The sequence below is a fragment of the Neoarius graeffei genome, chromosome 15 (genome assembly GCF_027579695.1).
Source record: "Neoarius graeffei isolate fNeoGra1 chromosome 15, fNeoGra1.pri, whole genome shotgun sequence".
Lineage (NCBI taxonomy): Eukaryota > Metazoa > Chordata > Actinopteri > Siluriformes > Ariidae > Neoarius > Neoarius graeffei.
Window position 1 is genome coordinate 5,736,077 of NC_083583.1, and position 16,609 is coordinate 5,752,685.

A 16,609-nucleotide genomic window follows, 5' to 3' on the forward strand; every position below is an offset into this window, starting at 1 on the left:
TTAATCAGAGAGCCAGGTTACACAGTGACGGTAGGCTTGACTCAATGCTATCCCAGAAATCCTTCCTGTAATATGCAAATTTGGCTGTCCAATCAGAGTCAAGCCTACCGTCACTGTGTAACATGTCTCTCTGATTAAAGTTGTAGACTAACGCAAGCAGTCAATCAATTCATTTCTTTTACTAACTCTGCATTGCAATAAAAAAAAAACAAAACACAACACCACATTGGTACAAAGCAAGCCCATTCCTTTTTTTTATGATGATCAGAGAATTACAATGGTTTCTCATGTGATAAAAATGTGTGATTTGCGATTAAATATTTTAATCATTTGACAGCACTAATTATTATTATTAGAGATATTACATGCTGAATTCAGAAACAAGGCAAACAATAACAAATGTGAGCTGTAGATATTTATGCTCAAATCCACTCAAAGTAGGGGGCGGGGCACCATCACGCTGTGTCAAGACAAGAACTTTCCTGAGAAATAACGCGAACGTCTGCATCATGCGGGATTTGCGGGCGGGAGCGGGACAAAATATGGCAGGCGCGGGCGGGAGCGGGACTGAAAATCATAATTTTTTTGTGGGCGCGGGCGGGAGCGGGACTGAAACTCATAATTCTTTGCGGGCGCGGGCGGGAGTGGGACTGCACAATGCGGGCGCGGGCGGGAGCGGGACTGAAAAATCCGACCCACGCAGACCTCTATAACACGTTTTGTCAGTGTATGAATGAAATAAACCCCACCCCCTGGCTCAGCTATCTAAAGCTCACTAATTAAACGACACACTAATCAGTGCGTCAACTGGTGGTTTGATTTATATGCACTGTACAGATAGACACATGTACTTGCTTTCCATATCATTAGAGCAATCTAACAGTACTTGCGCCGTCCACTCGCCCGACGCTCTGAAGATCTCTGGACACGTTTAAACAGGATAAAATGAAACCAGGTTATACCATATCTTTCGTGTCAAACTGTAAACGGGAGCCAGTGCTGCGTCTGACTACAAGTTGTAACTCGTAATTCCTGACATTCCGACTTGGAAAACCCCATCTACTTGGGAACTCGGGATGGTCTCCTGAACTCTGAGTGACCTCGAATTAAAATGGCTGCTCAGAGCATCAGCCGTAAACAAAAGCAGCACGTGCGAGTTCCCACTGACAGGTGAAATGAAGAACATTGATTATTTCATTACATTGGCCCCTGTCAAAGGGTGGGGTATATCAGGCAGCAAGAACGAGAAGAGTCAGTTCTTGAAGTTGATGTCTTGGAAGCAGGAAAAATGGGCAAGCGTAAGGATCTGAGCGACTTTCACAAGGGCCAAATCGTGATGGTGAGATGACCGGGTCTGAGCATCTCCAAAATGGTACATCTTGTGGGGTCCTCCTGGTATGCAGTTGTTACTACCGAACAAAAGTGGTCCAAGGATCTGAAGGACAACTGGTGAACCGGTGAGACCTTTCTGTTTTGGCCAGCATTAACTTTTTCAGCAGTTTGTGCTCCAGGAGCTCTTCTGTGGGATTGGACCATATGGGCTAGCCTTCGTGCCCCATGCGAATCAATGAGCCTTTGCCAACCATGACCCTGTCGCCGGTTCACCAGTTGTCCTTCTTTGTTCCACTTTCGTTCGGTACGAACCACTGTATACCGGGAACACCCCACAGGATGTGCCATTTTGTAGATGCTCAGACCCCGTCATCTCACCATCACAATTTGTCAAATTTGCTCAGATCCTTACACTCGCCCATTTTTCCTGCTTCCAACACATCAACTTCAAGAACTGACTTCTCGTTCTTGCTGCCTTATACAGTATATCCCACCCACTGCTAGTGATCATAATGTTATGACTGATCGCTGTACACACGCGCGCATTTACTTCAGATCCATCAACACTGACACATTCACTTGTTAAAGTGCACATCTTGGGTATATTTAGGCGCAAGATCGATGTAATTCTCTTATTTTATATTAAACTTTGGTCAAATATCTGTCATATTTTGCATTTTGTGCAATTTTTTTTACCTTGCGCAATACCAGAAAAATTCAGTTGAAGTCAAGCCATTTGAGGCGAATTGGTCCGCCTCTGAAAAAACTTGGCATTTGGATTTCCCGGCAAACATTGATTTCCGTGACGTCGCGTGCGGGACGCCTCCTTCTGAATCCTACGTCAGCGCTGGTTTGTTTATGACAAAACGACCTGGTGGTTTTCTGAAAATTTCTTCAACGTTATCGCGTAATTATTAAAATGGTTAACAGATGTATCGTAGGAGGGTGTAGCAACACCAAGCTTGATGGGATTAGTACTCATCGTTTCCCAAAAGACCGGACAATGAGATAGAAATGGGAGCGCTTCGTGTGAGACACCCGGAAAAACTGGCAACATGCAACAGACCACAGCGTCATATGCGGGGCTCGCTTCATAAAGCTCGACGACTTTGAGAACTATTTGCAGTGGGAAATGGGCTTCAAGAAGCAACTTGATCTGAAAAAAGACGCAGTTCCATCTGTTAAAATGCCCAAAGCAACACCGTCTCCATCTGTGTCAGCGTCACCAAAGGAGCCAGCCGTGTTCGTCTCCCCTGACAGACGGCGAAGTGCCGCATCCACCGAGGCCCTCGAAGCCGAGGACCAAGCAGAGCCGAGAAAAAGACCAAGAAAATCGGCGATTCACAAGTTGACTGTTGCCAGGGTAAGAAATAAGAGAGACTATACTCTAAATTAGGTGTTCCCATGTTTGTCTCTCAGCCTGCTGGCGGATCCACACATGACGTCACGAATCTGGATCAATCTGGCTCCAGACTCCTTTGGGATTTTTCCAGACGCGTTTTATTTGATTTTTTTCTGCTGTAGACAGATGGCCTTGTGCAAAATGACCCTTCTGGATGAGTGTGTAAAGGGATGTACTTTCAGATAAAAAAAAAAAAAAACCACGAAATTGGTCCAGGATACGCACTTTAAATGTGCAACACAGATGATCCAGTTCACTGTTCTGATGAAGACGATATACAGCATTCATCACTGTGAGCTGGATGGCTTGCTGCTAACCGAAGTCGTCCATGTCCGTCCATCACTTTCTCGGTCGAACAGATTGGTTGGTTCCGAACTCCAACTTCCTTTCTGAGTAAAATCGAACGCAGGCATTGTTGCGAACGGAGAGATGAAGAAAGGTCGGACTGCAGGATTCCTCCGCGTTCGAGGCAATCGCTTCTTTGTCGAAAAGCTGTCTGAAAACATCGTAAATCGTCATGGTGTTGTGTACTTTCGTAGAATATGAACACTTTCTCGCTTGCTAGTGTGAAAATACGATGAGGCCAAGCAAAAACCTTTACTGTAAACCACGTTTGTAGTGGAACAAATTCAGAACCGATGAAAATAAAAAGGAGAGAATATGAACACTGAACTCTATACACCGTCCGTCCGTCCGTCCCTCCCTCCAGCGATCTGTCTCTCTCTCTCTCGCACGGCATCAGATTTGCACGAAGAAAGATGGTCTCAGGATTCAACTCCGAACTGCCCCAACAGGCCGGCTCGACAGCTCGCAGCAAGTGATTGATGTGAGAGATACCCATCCCCCATACACTCATTCAGCTCGGCTCTGTCTGTACATCTGTCTATCTACCCCCCCCTCCCTCCCTCCCTCCCTCCCTCCCTCTTCCCGTCTCGTTCTCGCTGCCACTCTGATGTTATCTCCACGTCTGTGTGTCTGTAGGCAGATGACGCACTGTCTGACTGAATCCAGACAAAGAGACGGACTCATCAGCCGACAGACAATGGCAGAAAGGGTCCGAGTCACACGAGGGCGGAGACTTGGAGTGAGCGAGGGGGAGGCATTTACACACAAAACACACAAAAGAGACGGAGTATGCCCAAACTTTAAACATCAAGCTACAGGGTGGCCTTGGATTCATACCACTCATCTCTCAACACTCCCCCAGGACAGAGAGACAGATACCACACCACACACAGGAAACATTTGCATGGGTGGAGGCCCCTGTACCCTGTGCTGGTGCGAAAACTTTAAAACACCTTTCAGAAGAAATGAATCAGCTGATCCACTGTGCGACTTTGTGCCATAATGCAAGTCCTCCATGTCTGATACAACAAAGATCCTCTTACGATAGATCTGTGATTACAAAATGAACCATGAACAACAACGCGATCCAGAAAATCAGCTCGTTCTCACATACGCTCTTCAAACTGAGCTTCAAGTCACAAGAATCATTTTTAAGATCCCGTTTCGCCGTCTCCGCTTGCATATCCGTAGCCATCCTGTAAATTTGGCGTCGTCCAGCGCCGTCCTCCTATTGGTCGCTTTTATCAGCATTGTATCAGCGCTCACACCGAGATTTTAATAACAAATCTCAGACACAGACAAAACTTGTCTTCTTACCACTGGTCTCAGTGGCAATAAATCAGCCGTCGAGAACATGGACGCACCACATCCATGACCATGAGGATCTCAAACTCATGACCAAAGAATTTGGTCCATCCGTCAATCTTGGACCTCAAAAAACACAGCACATGGCTCATCAACTTTGTTAAAATACTGACACGCCATCCAAACAACCCAAGTTAGCTCCAGGAAGAAGGAAAAAAAAAATCCAGGATCAGATATCACCAAGTCAAGTTCCTGGGAACGTAGCGAGTTCGAGGGTGCCATTAGTTTTATGGTAGTGAAACACGGAGAGAAAGTTGAGCGTGAACTTCGTCAGACGGCTTTGAAATGGAACGACGCGCAACTAAAGGTACGCAGTTTCCCCAGCGCTGTAAAGTTCTACAGGACGTAGTGAGCGTTTGTTTATAGTCAACAGGACGCCATCTTGGAAGTCAAAACGGAACTAAACATCAGCAAAAAGGTAAATAAAGGTAAAAACAGATCGAAGACTAAGTTACATAACAAAATTTCTAAATCCTGCAGAAACAAAGTCCATCATTAAGCCGTACTTTTATTTAAACCCCTCCCCCGCATTAAGACCAGGATGATTCTGTGATCAGTTTGACCAATCAGTGCTCTGCATTATTTCTAGCTCCGCCCACACACCCTTGGTTCAGTTCTCCATGGATTTGTTAAGCAAACGTCATGCAAAAGAGCAGAAAAGCCTCAGGACGAGCCGTTCAGAAGAAACAGGCGTCTGTCTCAAAACAAAGCAAAAAAAAAAAAAAAAAAAGTTGTGAAATTCCGATTCTGATTGGTCGAGAGGTGTCAAGTCATTTTTTTTTTATACCTGCAAATCACGTTTATGCTAATACACACGTTCTAGTACTTTAATCAGGTCTGTAGGAACAGTTCATTCACTGGGACGCGTTTGGAGAAAGCGTGGAAGGAGATGGTTGGTTGGTTGGTTGGTTGTTGAACCTTTATGGAAGGAGTCTCCAGTGTCAGTTGGAGGGAAAACTAAAAATCAAGTCACCAAGTTTTTCCAAAGTCCATTTTGCGGTTTCTCTGGAATCCAAGTGAGAACAGGAACCGTCTCGTCTCGAGGTTTTCATCCACAACTATAAACGGATGCGACGTTTGTTAATATTACTGACTCTGCATTATCACACCATGCTGTCGTTAATTATTTTCTCACAGCAGCAAGATTTATGCGTCAAGAATTTAAAGGTGCTGAGTGCATTCTGGGTAAAATGTTCCAGCTCAATAGCTGTTGGAGTTTTGAGATGTTTCACTGCTGCTGCACACACACACACACACACACACACACACACACACACACACACACACACACACACACACACAGTGTATCCTGTGTGTAAATGTTTTGACGAGATAAAAAGCATCCTGCGTTTTACGATTCCGGAGATCGCCGAAGTGCGCAAGCAACAACATCACGTGACCAATATCACATAAGGCGTGTTTGTCCTACTTTCAACCAAAACAAGTCGGCATGGGCGAACATGACGGACTTGGCTCTCCCTCCAGCGGAAAAGAAAAGGAAGACCTGCCAAGTGAGTGCAACTGCAAGATAGAGCAAGGTTAGATGACGTCACTTTCCTAAATTGTTCTAGCTAGCGCTTAGCTACCTTAGCCTTTGGGTGCATGGGCTCGACTCCACGGTAGCGAGTTGATGATTGAGTTCTACACCTAATGTTTTGATCTTACAGAGAAAGAAACGAGAACACAAAAGCAGGAACAGAGAAAAGATAAATATTTGTGTGTATATATATATATATATATATATATATATATATATATATATATATGAATGAGTGATTCCACGCTTATGGGTACTGAAATGGGGACATGAACTTATTCACCTAAAACCATTTCTTTTTTTACCATCAGGTCACAAAACATGTAATCTTTAATGAATGATATGTTAAAAGATAACTTTAATTTTCTGAGATGTAATAAAAACATATTTATATGCCAAAGTCAAGCCTATGAGTTCCAAAATGATGTCTGTTACATTACTTCTGTTACGATTGTCCATCTCGCGTCTGTTACAAATTAATTACAGTCTAGCTCTATACCATGTTAATCTTATTGAAAGAATGTGTATGTTTATTCTACTACACATGTTTATTAATTATATTTGCTAAATCATCATCTTCCTATGTTTCAAAAAGTAATTCTACATTGTTAAAATTGAGAATCTATATGTCCATAACACTTCTGTTACGTTCTGACTTTAGCATATAACTATGTTATTACATCTCAGAAAATTAAAGTTATCTTTTAACATATCATTCATTAAAGATTACATGTTTTGTGACCTGATGGTAAAAAAAAAAGAAATGGTTTAGGTGAATTTTTAAAAATAAGTTCATGTCCCCATTTCAGTACCCATAAGCGTGGAATCACTCATATATATATATATATATATATATATATATATATATATATATATATATATATATATATATATATATATATATAAATAAAATGTAGAATAGAAAATTTTCACTCTGACACCCAACTTTTGAACATTATTAAAATTTTATTCTCGACAAACGTTTCGGCCTTCAGCCTTCTTCAGTGTCAAAAAACAACATGGTGCTATGGGCGTGGTCTTATATATACACAAATTTGTGAATTCTATACACTTCAAAATAAAAGACAAAGAAAAAATAAACTATTAATTACACAATTTAATAATTCAATATTATTAAAATTTATTAAAAAGAATGCGATTTTTAGATTTATATTCTTTTCGCTTGTTTAACCCATACGGGGCTAAAGTAAACAATTGCGATATCCAGTACGCTTCCCGATTTAGAAGCACGTTGTCTAAACTATCTTGAGCAGCGTTAACTATTGTTTCTATACAAATGAATTCAAAATCATTCAAATTATGGGGAGACTGATTAAAATGTTTGGCTACTTCACGTTTTTTTTTTTGTTTGTTTTTCATACTAGATTTATGGTTATGAAAACGTACTTTAAACTCTAGTACAAGAGCCAACATATTGGAGATTACATTTACGGCAAGTTGCTAAATATACTATATTCCGGGAAGTACAGGAAAGATGTTAGCGAATTTTGTATTTCCTTCCGGTTACGGAGCTGACAAAGAAATTTGACTCTGCGAAAAAGTTATTACATAAATCGCATTTTTTGCTACACCTAAAGCAACCTTGTTCACGCCCTTGATTATTGACTTCTGTCACCACACTTGAGTTTAGAAGGCGCCAGAATATCCTTAAGATTTTTCAGCCTTCTAAAAGCCGAAATATTACTACTCTCCGGAAATACTTCTTGCATTAAAGTAGAGGAATGCAAAACGCTGAGACAGACTGGTTGTTGGCTGACAGAGACTTTTTACTCCACTTATATATTTTATGTTTCACAGATCTATTCGCAAACATCAACCACAAATTACATCCCCGCGACTCAAAACTCTCCGACGTCGATGTTGATGCAGAGTCACGATGTTTTCTTGGTGGTGTCGCCATCTTGGTGTGACACACCTCCATAGTTATGCTAATTAGTTAAAGCTCCTCCCTCACGTTCAGCTGTTTCCTGTTTCCGTCGGGCCGTACTGTTTACCTCAAGAGGGATGAAAACTGTCCCAAAACGGAGAAAAGCGACCCTCAGGATATCAAAATGATCACGTCGTGTGTCCACATAACAGTGTTCTTGCGAGACAGAAGAATGCCATGCACAATTAAAAAAAAAAAAAAATCATTTAAAAAAAAAAAGTGAAAATTTCAGATGTACTGAAAGCTTACACGGATTCAGAAGTTGTTCAGGTTTGCTTGAGGAAATAAATTAGTCTTTATATCTTTGTGTTAAATCAGTTTGGCCCAAATAATCACGGATGTGGCATACGACTGTAAAGTGAGATCAAAAATTAAATAAAACTAGAAATACTTTCAAAGTTACCAGTATAATGAACTAAATTAAACCTTTTTTTTTTTTTGCCTGAACACAATACAAACTAGATTCTGTTTCAGTTTCGGGTTGATTAAAACTATAACTTCATCAACTTACACCAAGTCTGATCTTTATCTCTTATATCCCAGCGTCATGCAGGTCCACGTGATGCATTTTATCTCGTCACATTTTTGGCGTGACTCAGTCACAGAAGCCTGCAGGGAATCAGTTCAGAGGATCAGCTCAAGATAGCTGATCTACAGAGCTCCGATACGAGTACAGCATCGATAACGTGGGGAAAAGCAGCATAGTTTTGACGCTAATCGTATTTCACGTCCAATAAAAGTCCCTTTGGTGTCAAATTTTTTTTTTTTTAAATTACGGTCAGGAAAAGCGCACATTTTTAACTCCACGTTCATCTGTAAGTATGAAACGCAGGCTTGTCACACTCGAGTCCAACTTGTGCTCTAATTTTCAGGACTCGTGACTTGACTTGGACTTCAGCACTGATGACTTGGACTTGTGCATTAACTGTATTCGGACTCGTAAATTGGAGAAAAGGGTTTGGATTTTTGTAACACGCCAGAATAATTTGGCATGATATACTTATATCGAGATTAATTTTGTACTAATTTCACGCAAGTGTCTCACACCTGCGCGTGTATCAGACAGACTCTTGGGTGCGCTCTGGACAGCACTCTCTGGCTACATCCACACGACAACGAGATTTTTTTTTTAGCGGGTAAAAAAAATAATAATAATATATCGCGTCCACATGGGCAATGGATCAGTAAAATATCAGGTACATATGGCAACGCAACGCTTGCTGAAAACGATGCAAGACACATGCCACACCTCTACGTGCGCTGTAAGACGGTCCCATTGGAGACACCAGAACAATAGAAGAAGTAGGACGCATGCGCATAAACCCCTTCTTCTACCCGGCGTGAAGCACTCACAGGAACAAACACACAACAACAAGAAGAAGATGGCTGCGACTACACAAGGAAAAACCGACTCTCTTGTCTAGACCGATGACGAGGTGGAGTTACTCCTGCGAGTTACTCTTGGGACCGCTATTGTTGCTGTTACGAATGATGCGCGCGAGAGTGCTGCTTGTTCTAGCCATGTGGTTGTGACATCATCGTAAACAAATCCGTTCTACTCATCCAGACGACTTCGCAACGGCGCCGTTGCCAGATTTTTCCACTCTGGAAACCATTCTCAAAAAACAGCGTTTTGGGGCACCCAAAACGCCGGTGCCGTGTGGACGACAGGCCGAAACGATAAAAAATGTTATCGGATTCACCTGAATCTGCTGCCGTGTGGACAGGGCCTCTCTCTCTCACGCGCAGGCGCTGTAAACGACTCACACCTGTACAGGATTAAGGCGCAATCAGCATGCTGATATAAAAACACTTACTTTGCGAAGTATTGAGTTACATTGCTGACATTACCGAGCCTTATTTCCTTGTTTGGGTTCCTGATCCCAGATTTCCTGTTTCACCATTTTGCCTGCCGTTCTGGATTGTTTACCGTCTTCACTTGTATTAATAAACACACCTTCTGCACTTACATCCGTCTCCCAACCGTCTCTGACAGAATACTTCACACTCCCTGATAAAGAGAAGCACATTCACCTGTTCATACGCCATGTTCAGGAACAAACTCATGTTAATGGCGCTGAAATGGACACCGTCACATGGTGCGGTTGGAGTCTTGGACTCTATTTTTTTTTTTTTTAAATGACTTGGACTTGAGACTGGATTCGGACTCGAGGTTTAGTGATTCGACTACAACACTGGTGAAACGTTCTCAAATCTGGAATAAAATCTTCCAGTAAACTCGACGCACTTTCAAACATGGACTGTTATCAAACTCTCAGTACTTCTGGTCTTATGAGAATAAATCTAATCCTGGAGGGGGGGGAATTAAAATAAAAATAAACGGATAAAAATGTGTCATGTTGTTTGGAAGGGGGAAAAAAGAAACCCACTGATGAAGTTTTCTGGAAAACTGAAGAAATGTGTTTGTTTGGCGAACACTGATGGAAGGCGTCGCCAACGTCGGGGATTTGTCTCGCTCGGATATAAAAATAAAAGCTGGAGCTTTAAGTTTTCAGGACAGATGGAAGATTTCACACCTTTTTTTTTGAGATTTCTCAAGAAAGAATCAACAGATGAAAAAATTCAAGCTGATGTAACTGACGACTGTTTAAAGCTGCTGGAACACAAATCAGAACTAGAACTAACTTTTCATGGATGTTCCATGACATACAATGAAACTATAAAAAGGATAAAAAAGTATGATGTATTGCTTATTCGTTCATTTAAAAAAAAAAACGCTGAGGTGTAAGGGGAATAAAGAACATTACTACAGGACTAATTCAGTCCTGAATTGCGGCACGGTGGTGTCGTGGTTAGCACGGTCGCCTCACAGCAAAAAGGTTCTGGGTTCGAACCCAGCGGCCGGCGAGGGCCTTTCTGTGTGGAGTTTGCATGTTCTCGCCGTGTCTGCGTGGGTTTCCCTCACAGTCCAAAGATGTGCAGTTAGGTTAATATGGAGTGGCCTTGGGCTGAAGTGCCCTTGAGTGAGGTACCGAACCCCTGACTGCTCCCTGGGAGCTGCAGTATGGCTGCCCACTGCTTCAGATGGGTTAAATGCACAGGATGAATTTCACTGTGCTTCAAGTGCGCATGTGACAAATAAAGGTTTCTTTTTTTTTTGAGATTTCTCAAGAAAGAATCAACACTGAAAAAAAAAAGTCATTGAATTTACTTAATTTTAATGCGTACATCGGTCCCACACAATCCAATTGTGTAAGCTTAAAGTGATTTCATCCCCTTAATGTTATTGTGTAAGGTTAAAGTTATTTTCAGCTTACACAATTGGATTGTGTGGGACCGATGTACGCATTAAAATTAAGTAAATTCAATGACTTTTTTTTTTCAGTGAACAGAGGAAAAAATCAAAGCCGGTGTAACTGACGGCTGGAACACAAAGCAGAACTTTGTCATGGATGTTCCAAGACATACGATGAAACTATAAAAAAAAAAAAAAAAAAGTATGATGTATTGTTCATTCGTTTTTAATCGCTGAGGTGTAAGAGGAATAAAGAACACTACAGGACTAATTCGGTCCAAATAGAGTTTTTGACTTCTCTTATGATTTCAGAGCTACGATTCAAGACGGATTTGGATGCGAGTGCTTTTGTGCGTAAAGACAAACTCATCAAATAAAGTGTTTAACAAAGAATTAACTTGCATAAAGAAGAAAATTAACCAGTAGTTGATGGGTTTTTCGGTTCCTGAGCTGAGAGAGAGATGATGATGATGATCATCCTGTCCTGCTCTGTCCATCCTGAGGAGTGCATGAGGCTTTGCTTTACCCAAAGCTGGAGGATTAATGATAGAATTAGATTTTACATTAAAAATAGAAGTAAAATGTTGGTGGTTTCTGAATCTTCTAGGAACAGAGGCAGGGTGAGAGAGGAGCAATGCGGATGTGGGTTAGACATCAGGTCCTGCCTAGAAATACGAGTTCATTAAAGAAATATATTTCAGGCAATCATCTCATTCTGACATTGGGAATAAAATGTTTACACTACCTGTGATACCTACAATTCACTTTGAAAGGGTTGGTCTGTTTTCGTCTGGACATATTATCATTCTCCAGCTGGGAAGAAAAAAATCCTGCCTCCTCCTCCTTCTTTTTCTGACAGTCGATTAATTCGATTATATTTTGATCCAGATCGGAATAAAACCAGCCTTTTAAAGGAGACTGTGAAGAAAGGAAAGGGAAATATCAGCGCCAGTGAAGGCAGCATTGACACTCCAGCAGGCTGCTTCACCTCCTCTCTCTCTCTCTCTCTCTCTCTCTCACTTCACCCAGCAAAACCCGAATATTCCTCCGAACCGACTCCTCAAGCGGCTCCTTTCCAACCGCATCCTGTTCAGACGCTTATCATTAAAATTTCACCTCATTTTCGGGTCAAAAAACAACCCCAAACCACCTAAAAACACCGGCTGAAATGGCAGATGTTCCTCACTGAGAAGCTCTAAGTCGCTCTGCGGTGAGCCAGCGCCGCCATTCACTGCTGTTTTCATTTCCCGAAGTGCATTATGGGATACCCAGCGTCGCCTCAAGCTGAGCAGACGCCATATTAGCCGAGGTTGTCGTACGTCGATGCGGCCGCCATTTTGGAAAGGTCAACGTTTGCTAGCAAGTCCAGAGAACCGTGGACCTGCCTTGAAACTTGCTTTTTAATTGAACTGATTGTCAGTTCATTATCTCTAGCCGCTTTATCCTGTTCTACAGGGTCCCAGGACAAGTCGCCAGGGCATCACAGGGCTGACACATAGACAACCATTCACACTCACATTCACACCTGCGCTCAATTTAGAGTCACCAGTTAACCTAACCTGCATGTCTTTGGACTGTGGGGGAAACCGGAGCACCCGGAGGAAACCCACGCGGACACGGGGAGAACATGCAAACTCCGCACAGAAAGGCCCTCGCCAGCCCCGGGGCTCGAACCCGGACCTTCTTGCTGTGAGGCGACAGCACTAACCACTACACCACCGTGCCGCCCCTTAACTGATTGTTTTGTTGTCAAATTTAATTTAATTTTTCATATATTCATGGGACTACAGTTGTCGTGAACAGTTTTGCGCTCGGCTTTCCATCAGTGGGGGGTTTATAGCATCAACGAAGCTGACTGTATGTTAAAACTGTTAATCATGTTAATCATGTTGTCTGTTGTTACCCAGATGAGGATGGGTTCCCTTTTGAGTCTGGTTCCTTCCGAGGTTTCTTCCTCATGTTGTCTAAGGGAGTTTTTTCTTGCCACCGTCGCCACAGGTTTCATCATTGGGGACAGATTAGGGATAAAATTAGCTCATGTTCAAATTCTGTAAAGCTGCTTTGCGACAATGTTTATTGTTAAAAGCGCTATACAAATAATCTTGACTTGACATACGTAATACACTTATAAATTCACTACTTAAACCCACAAAGTAGATAATCTTGGACAGAAATTAGCATGAAAATCATTGTCGCCCTCACCGTCGAACCTGAGCTGGGCTTGAGGCAAACCACTTGGCTAGAACTGCAGCAGTAGGGTGGCCAGTTCCTTTCTGCTTACACACACACACACACCTATGGGCAATTTAGAGTAGCCAGTTAGCCTAACTGCATGTCTTTGGACTGTGAGGGAAACCGGAGCACCCGGAGGAAACCCACACACACGGGGAGAACATGCAGACTCCACACAGAAAGGCCCCTATCAGCCACTGGGCTCGAACCCAGAACCTCCTTGCTGTGAGGCAACAGTGCTAACCACTACACCACGAGCATGAAAATAACAATCATTAATTCCGAAGGCCCTGGTCACACAACAGCTCGCGATGGGTTTAATTTGCAATTCGGTAGAATCACAGCCAATTGTGTGATGCAGGTGAATGTTCTCTGAGCTCTGCAAATTTTTTTTTTTTTTGGTGCATTTCCGCCTTGTGAGTGGCTAAAAAGCATCACGGAAAATTTAAACGCATGCATTGAAAATTTGGTGGCGTTGTTTTCATCGGTGAATACTCGGAGGTGGGTTTGGGAATACTTCCTGAAGTTCATGGAAACATCGCCACCAAATGCCTCATTTTCATCTATAACCCATCGCGAAGCATCGCGAGCTGTGGTGTGACCGTAGCCAAAGATACAGCTACTTATCATGAGAAAGCTTTTTACTGCTGTTTGAACATTTAAATCCCTGACATCCATCCATTATCTGTAGCCGCTTTATCCTGTCCTACAGGGTCGCAGGCAAGCCGGATCCTATCCCAGCTGACTACGGGTGAAAGGCGGGGTACACCCTGGACAAGTCGCCAGGTCATCACAGGGCTGACACATAGACACAGACAACCATTCACACTCACATTCACACCTACGCTCAATTTAGAGTCACCAGTTAACCTAACCTGCATGTCTTTGGACTGTGGGGGAAACCGGAGCACCCGGAGGAAACCCACGCGGACACGGGGAGAACATGCAAACTCCACACAGAAAGGCCCTCGCCGGCCACGGGGCTCGAACCCGGACCTTCTTGCTGTGAGGCGACAGCGCTAACCACTACACCACCGTGCCACCTGCTCGTTATCTATTATTGTAATTTATGAATCCTTTTCCTTTCGTGTCTCTGCTCCGTTATATGTTCATTTAATTGCCTAATTTAAAATGTGGCGGCACGGTGGTGTAGTGGTTAGCGCTGTCGCCTCACAGCAAGAAGGTCCGGGTTCGAGCCCCGTGGCCGGCGAGGGCCTTTCTGTGCGGAGTTTGCATGTTCTCCCCGTGTCCGCGTGGGTTTCCTCCGGGTGCTCCGGTTTCCCCCACAGTCCAAAGACATGCAGGTTAGGTTAACTGGTGACTCTAAATTGACCGTAGGTGTGAATGTGAGTATGAATGGTTGTCTGTGTCTATGTGTCAGCCCTGTGATGACCTGGCGACTTGTCCAGGGTGTACCCCGCCTTTCGCCCGTAGTCAGCTGGGATAGGCTCCAGCTTGCCTGCAACCCTGTAGGACAGGATAAAGCGGCTACAGATAATGAGATGAGATGAGATGAATTTAAAATGTAATTTACATGCACCTTATTTGTTTTGTTTGTTTTTGTTTTTTCTCTTACATGTATCTCCTAATCTTTAATTTTAATCCGTATCCTCCCTGAGAGTTTGTACATTTTCCTTTGTTTAATTAAAAAAAAGAAAAAACTTGGTTCTGTCATTAAAAATCATGGAGGCCATACAAAGTACTAGATGTAGTAGTTTTTGTTGTGGGGTGTACTCATTTTTGCACCACCCTAATTTGAGTAAAACTGAAAAATGTGTAATCTAAGTTATATCATTAACCTTACTTTCACGTTATAAGTTAAACAGATGTTATATTAAACTTTGTCTTGTCAACATTTTGGAAATTGTTTGTGTTCACTGAGATATTGTTTAAAATGTTACTTTTCAAAGGGGGTGCACTCATTTACGCTCAGCACTGTATAATAAAAAGAAAAATCACACGTTGGCTTGAAGATATGAAGTTTATCTTCTCGTGTTGAAAAACTCACATTTTTCATACGAAATACATCACAGATCTGAGTTACATATTTAAATAATAATGGCTGGCTTTTTTTTTTTCATGTTCTCTCAGATATATTCCATTCAGCTACTCATCTGATAGACCAAGAAAAAAAGCCAGCCAATATTATTATTATTATTATTATTATTATTATACATACACATTCCTTTCAGGTGTTCAACGCATCTTTCTTTCAAAATTCTCTCAAAATCTTCCGTATTTAACGAAGCAAACCTGGCGGCCACGTTTGTTTACAAATTGTCACAGTCGCTCACTCACTAGCGCGGAAGTTTTACGTCTCCGATGTGTGAGGTCATGTTGTTTTGACAACCGTGCAATATCGTAAACCATATTCAACGCTCATTCTCCATTGGGTAGAGTGACGTAATACATGTAGGATAAGCGATATGCTAATGATATTGCATGCTATCGAACCAAATGAATGAAACCCGCTAGAAGGGAATAGAACACGTTTTTATTCCATTGGAAAGTTTCCTGTATGTATAATAATCAGTGATGTTTCACTCCGATGACGTCACTCATAGTGTTTTCCCGCTGACTAGACGCACGTTGTCAAAATGGCGAACTCATCTCATCTCATTATCTGTAGCCGCTTTATCCTGTTCTACAGGGTCGCAGGCAAGCTGGAGCCTATCCCAGCTGACTACGGGCGAAAGGCGGGGTACACCCTGGACAAGTCGCCAGGTCATCACAGGGCTGACACATAGACACAGACAACCATTCACACTCACATTCACACCTACGCTCAATTTAGAGTCACCAGTTAACCTAACCTGCATGTCTTTGGACTGTGGGGGAAACCGGAGCACCCGGAGGAAACCCACGCGGACACGGGGAGAACATGCAAACTCCGCACAGAAAGGCCCTCGCCGGCCACGGGGCTCAAACCCGGACCTTCTTGCTGTGAGGCGACAGCACTAACCACTACACCACCGTGCCGCCCCTTAACTGATTGTTTTGTTGTCAAATTTAATTTAATTTTTCATATATTCATGGGACTACAGTTGTCGTGAACAGTTTTGCGCTTGGCTTTCCATCAGTGGGGGGTTTATAGCATCAACGAAGCTGACTGTATGTTAAAACTGTTAATGTTATAATCATGTTGTCTGTTGTTACCCAGATGAGGATGGGTTCCCTTTTGAGTCTGGTTCC

The 16,609-nt window shown here is 42.6% G+C and overlaps 1 protein-coding gene across 3 annotated transcripts in view; it reads right to left on the reverse strand.

Moving 5' to 3' along the window:
• Window positions 1–12,403, reverse strand: part of znf821 (zinc finger protein 821) — a 31,354-nt gene extending 18,951 nt beyond the window's left edge. The window contains exons 1-2 of one of the 3 annotated variants that reach the window (XM_060940800.1): window positions 11,944–11,995; window positions 11,606–11,717 (exon numbers count right to left, since the gene is read on the reverse strand). In XM_060940800.1, the coding sequence (XP_060796783.1) occupies window positions 11,606–11,696 (91 nt within the window). In that variant the 5' untranslated portion in view covers window positions 11,697–11,717; window positions 11,944–11,995. Of the gene's footprint in view, window positions 1–11,605; window positions 11,718–11,930 lie in introns of all 3 variants that reach the window. The other 2 variants (XM_060940801.1, XM_060940802.1) reach the window with 2 other exon arrangements.
• Window positions 12,404–16,609: the final 4,206 nt, after the last annotated feature.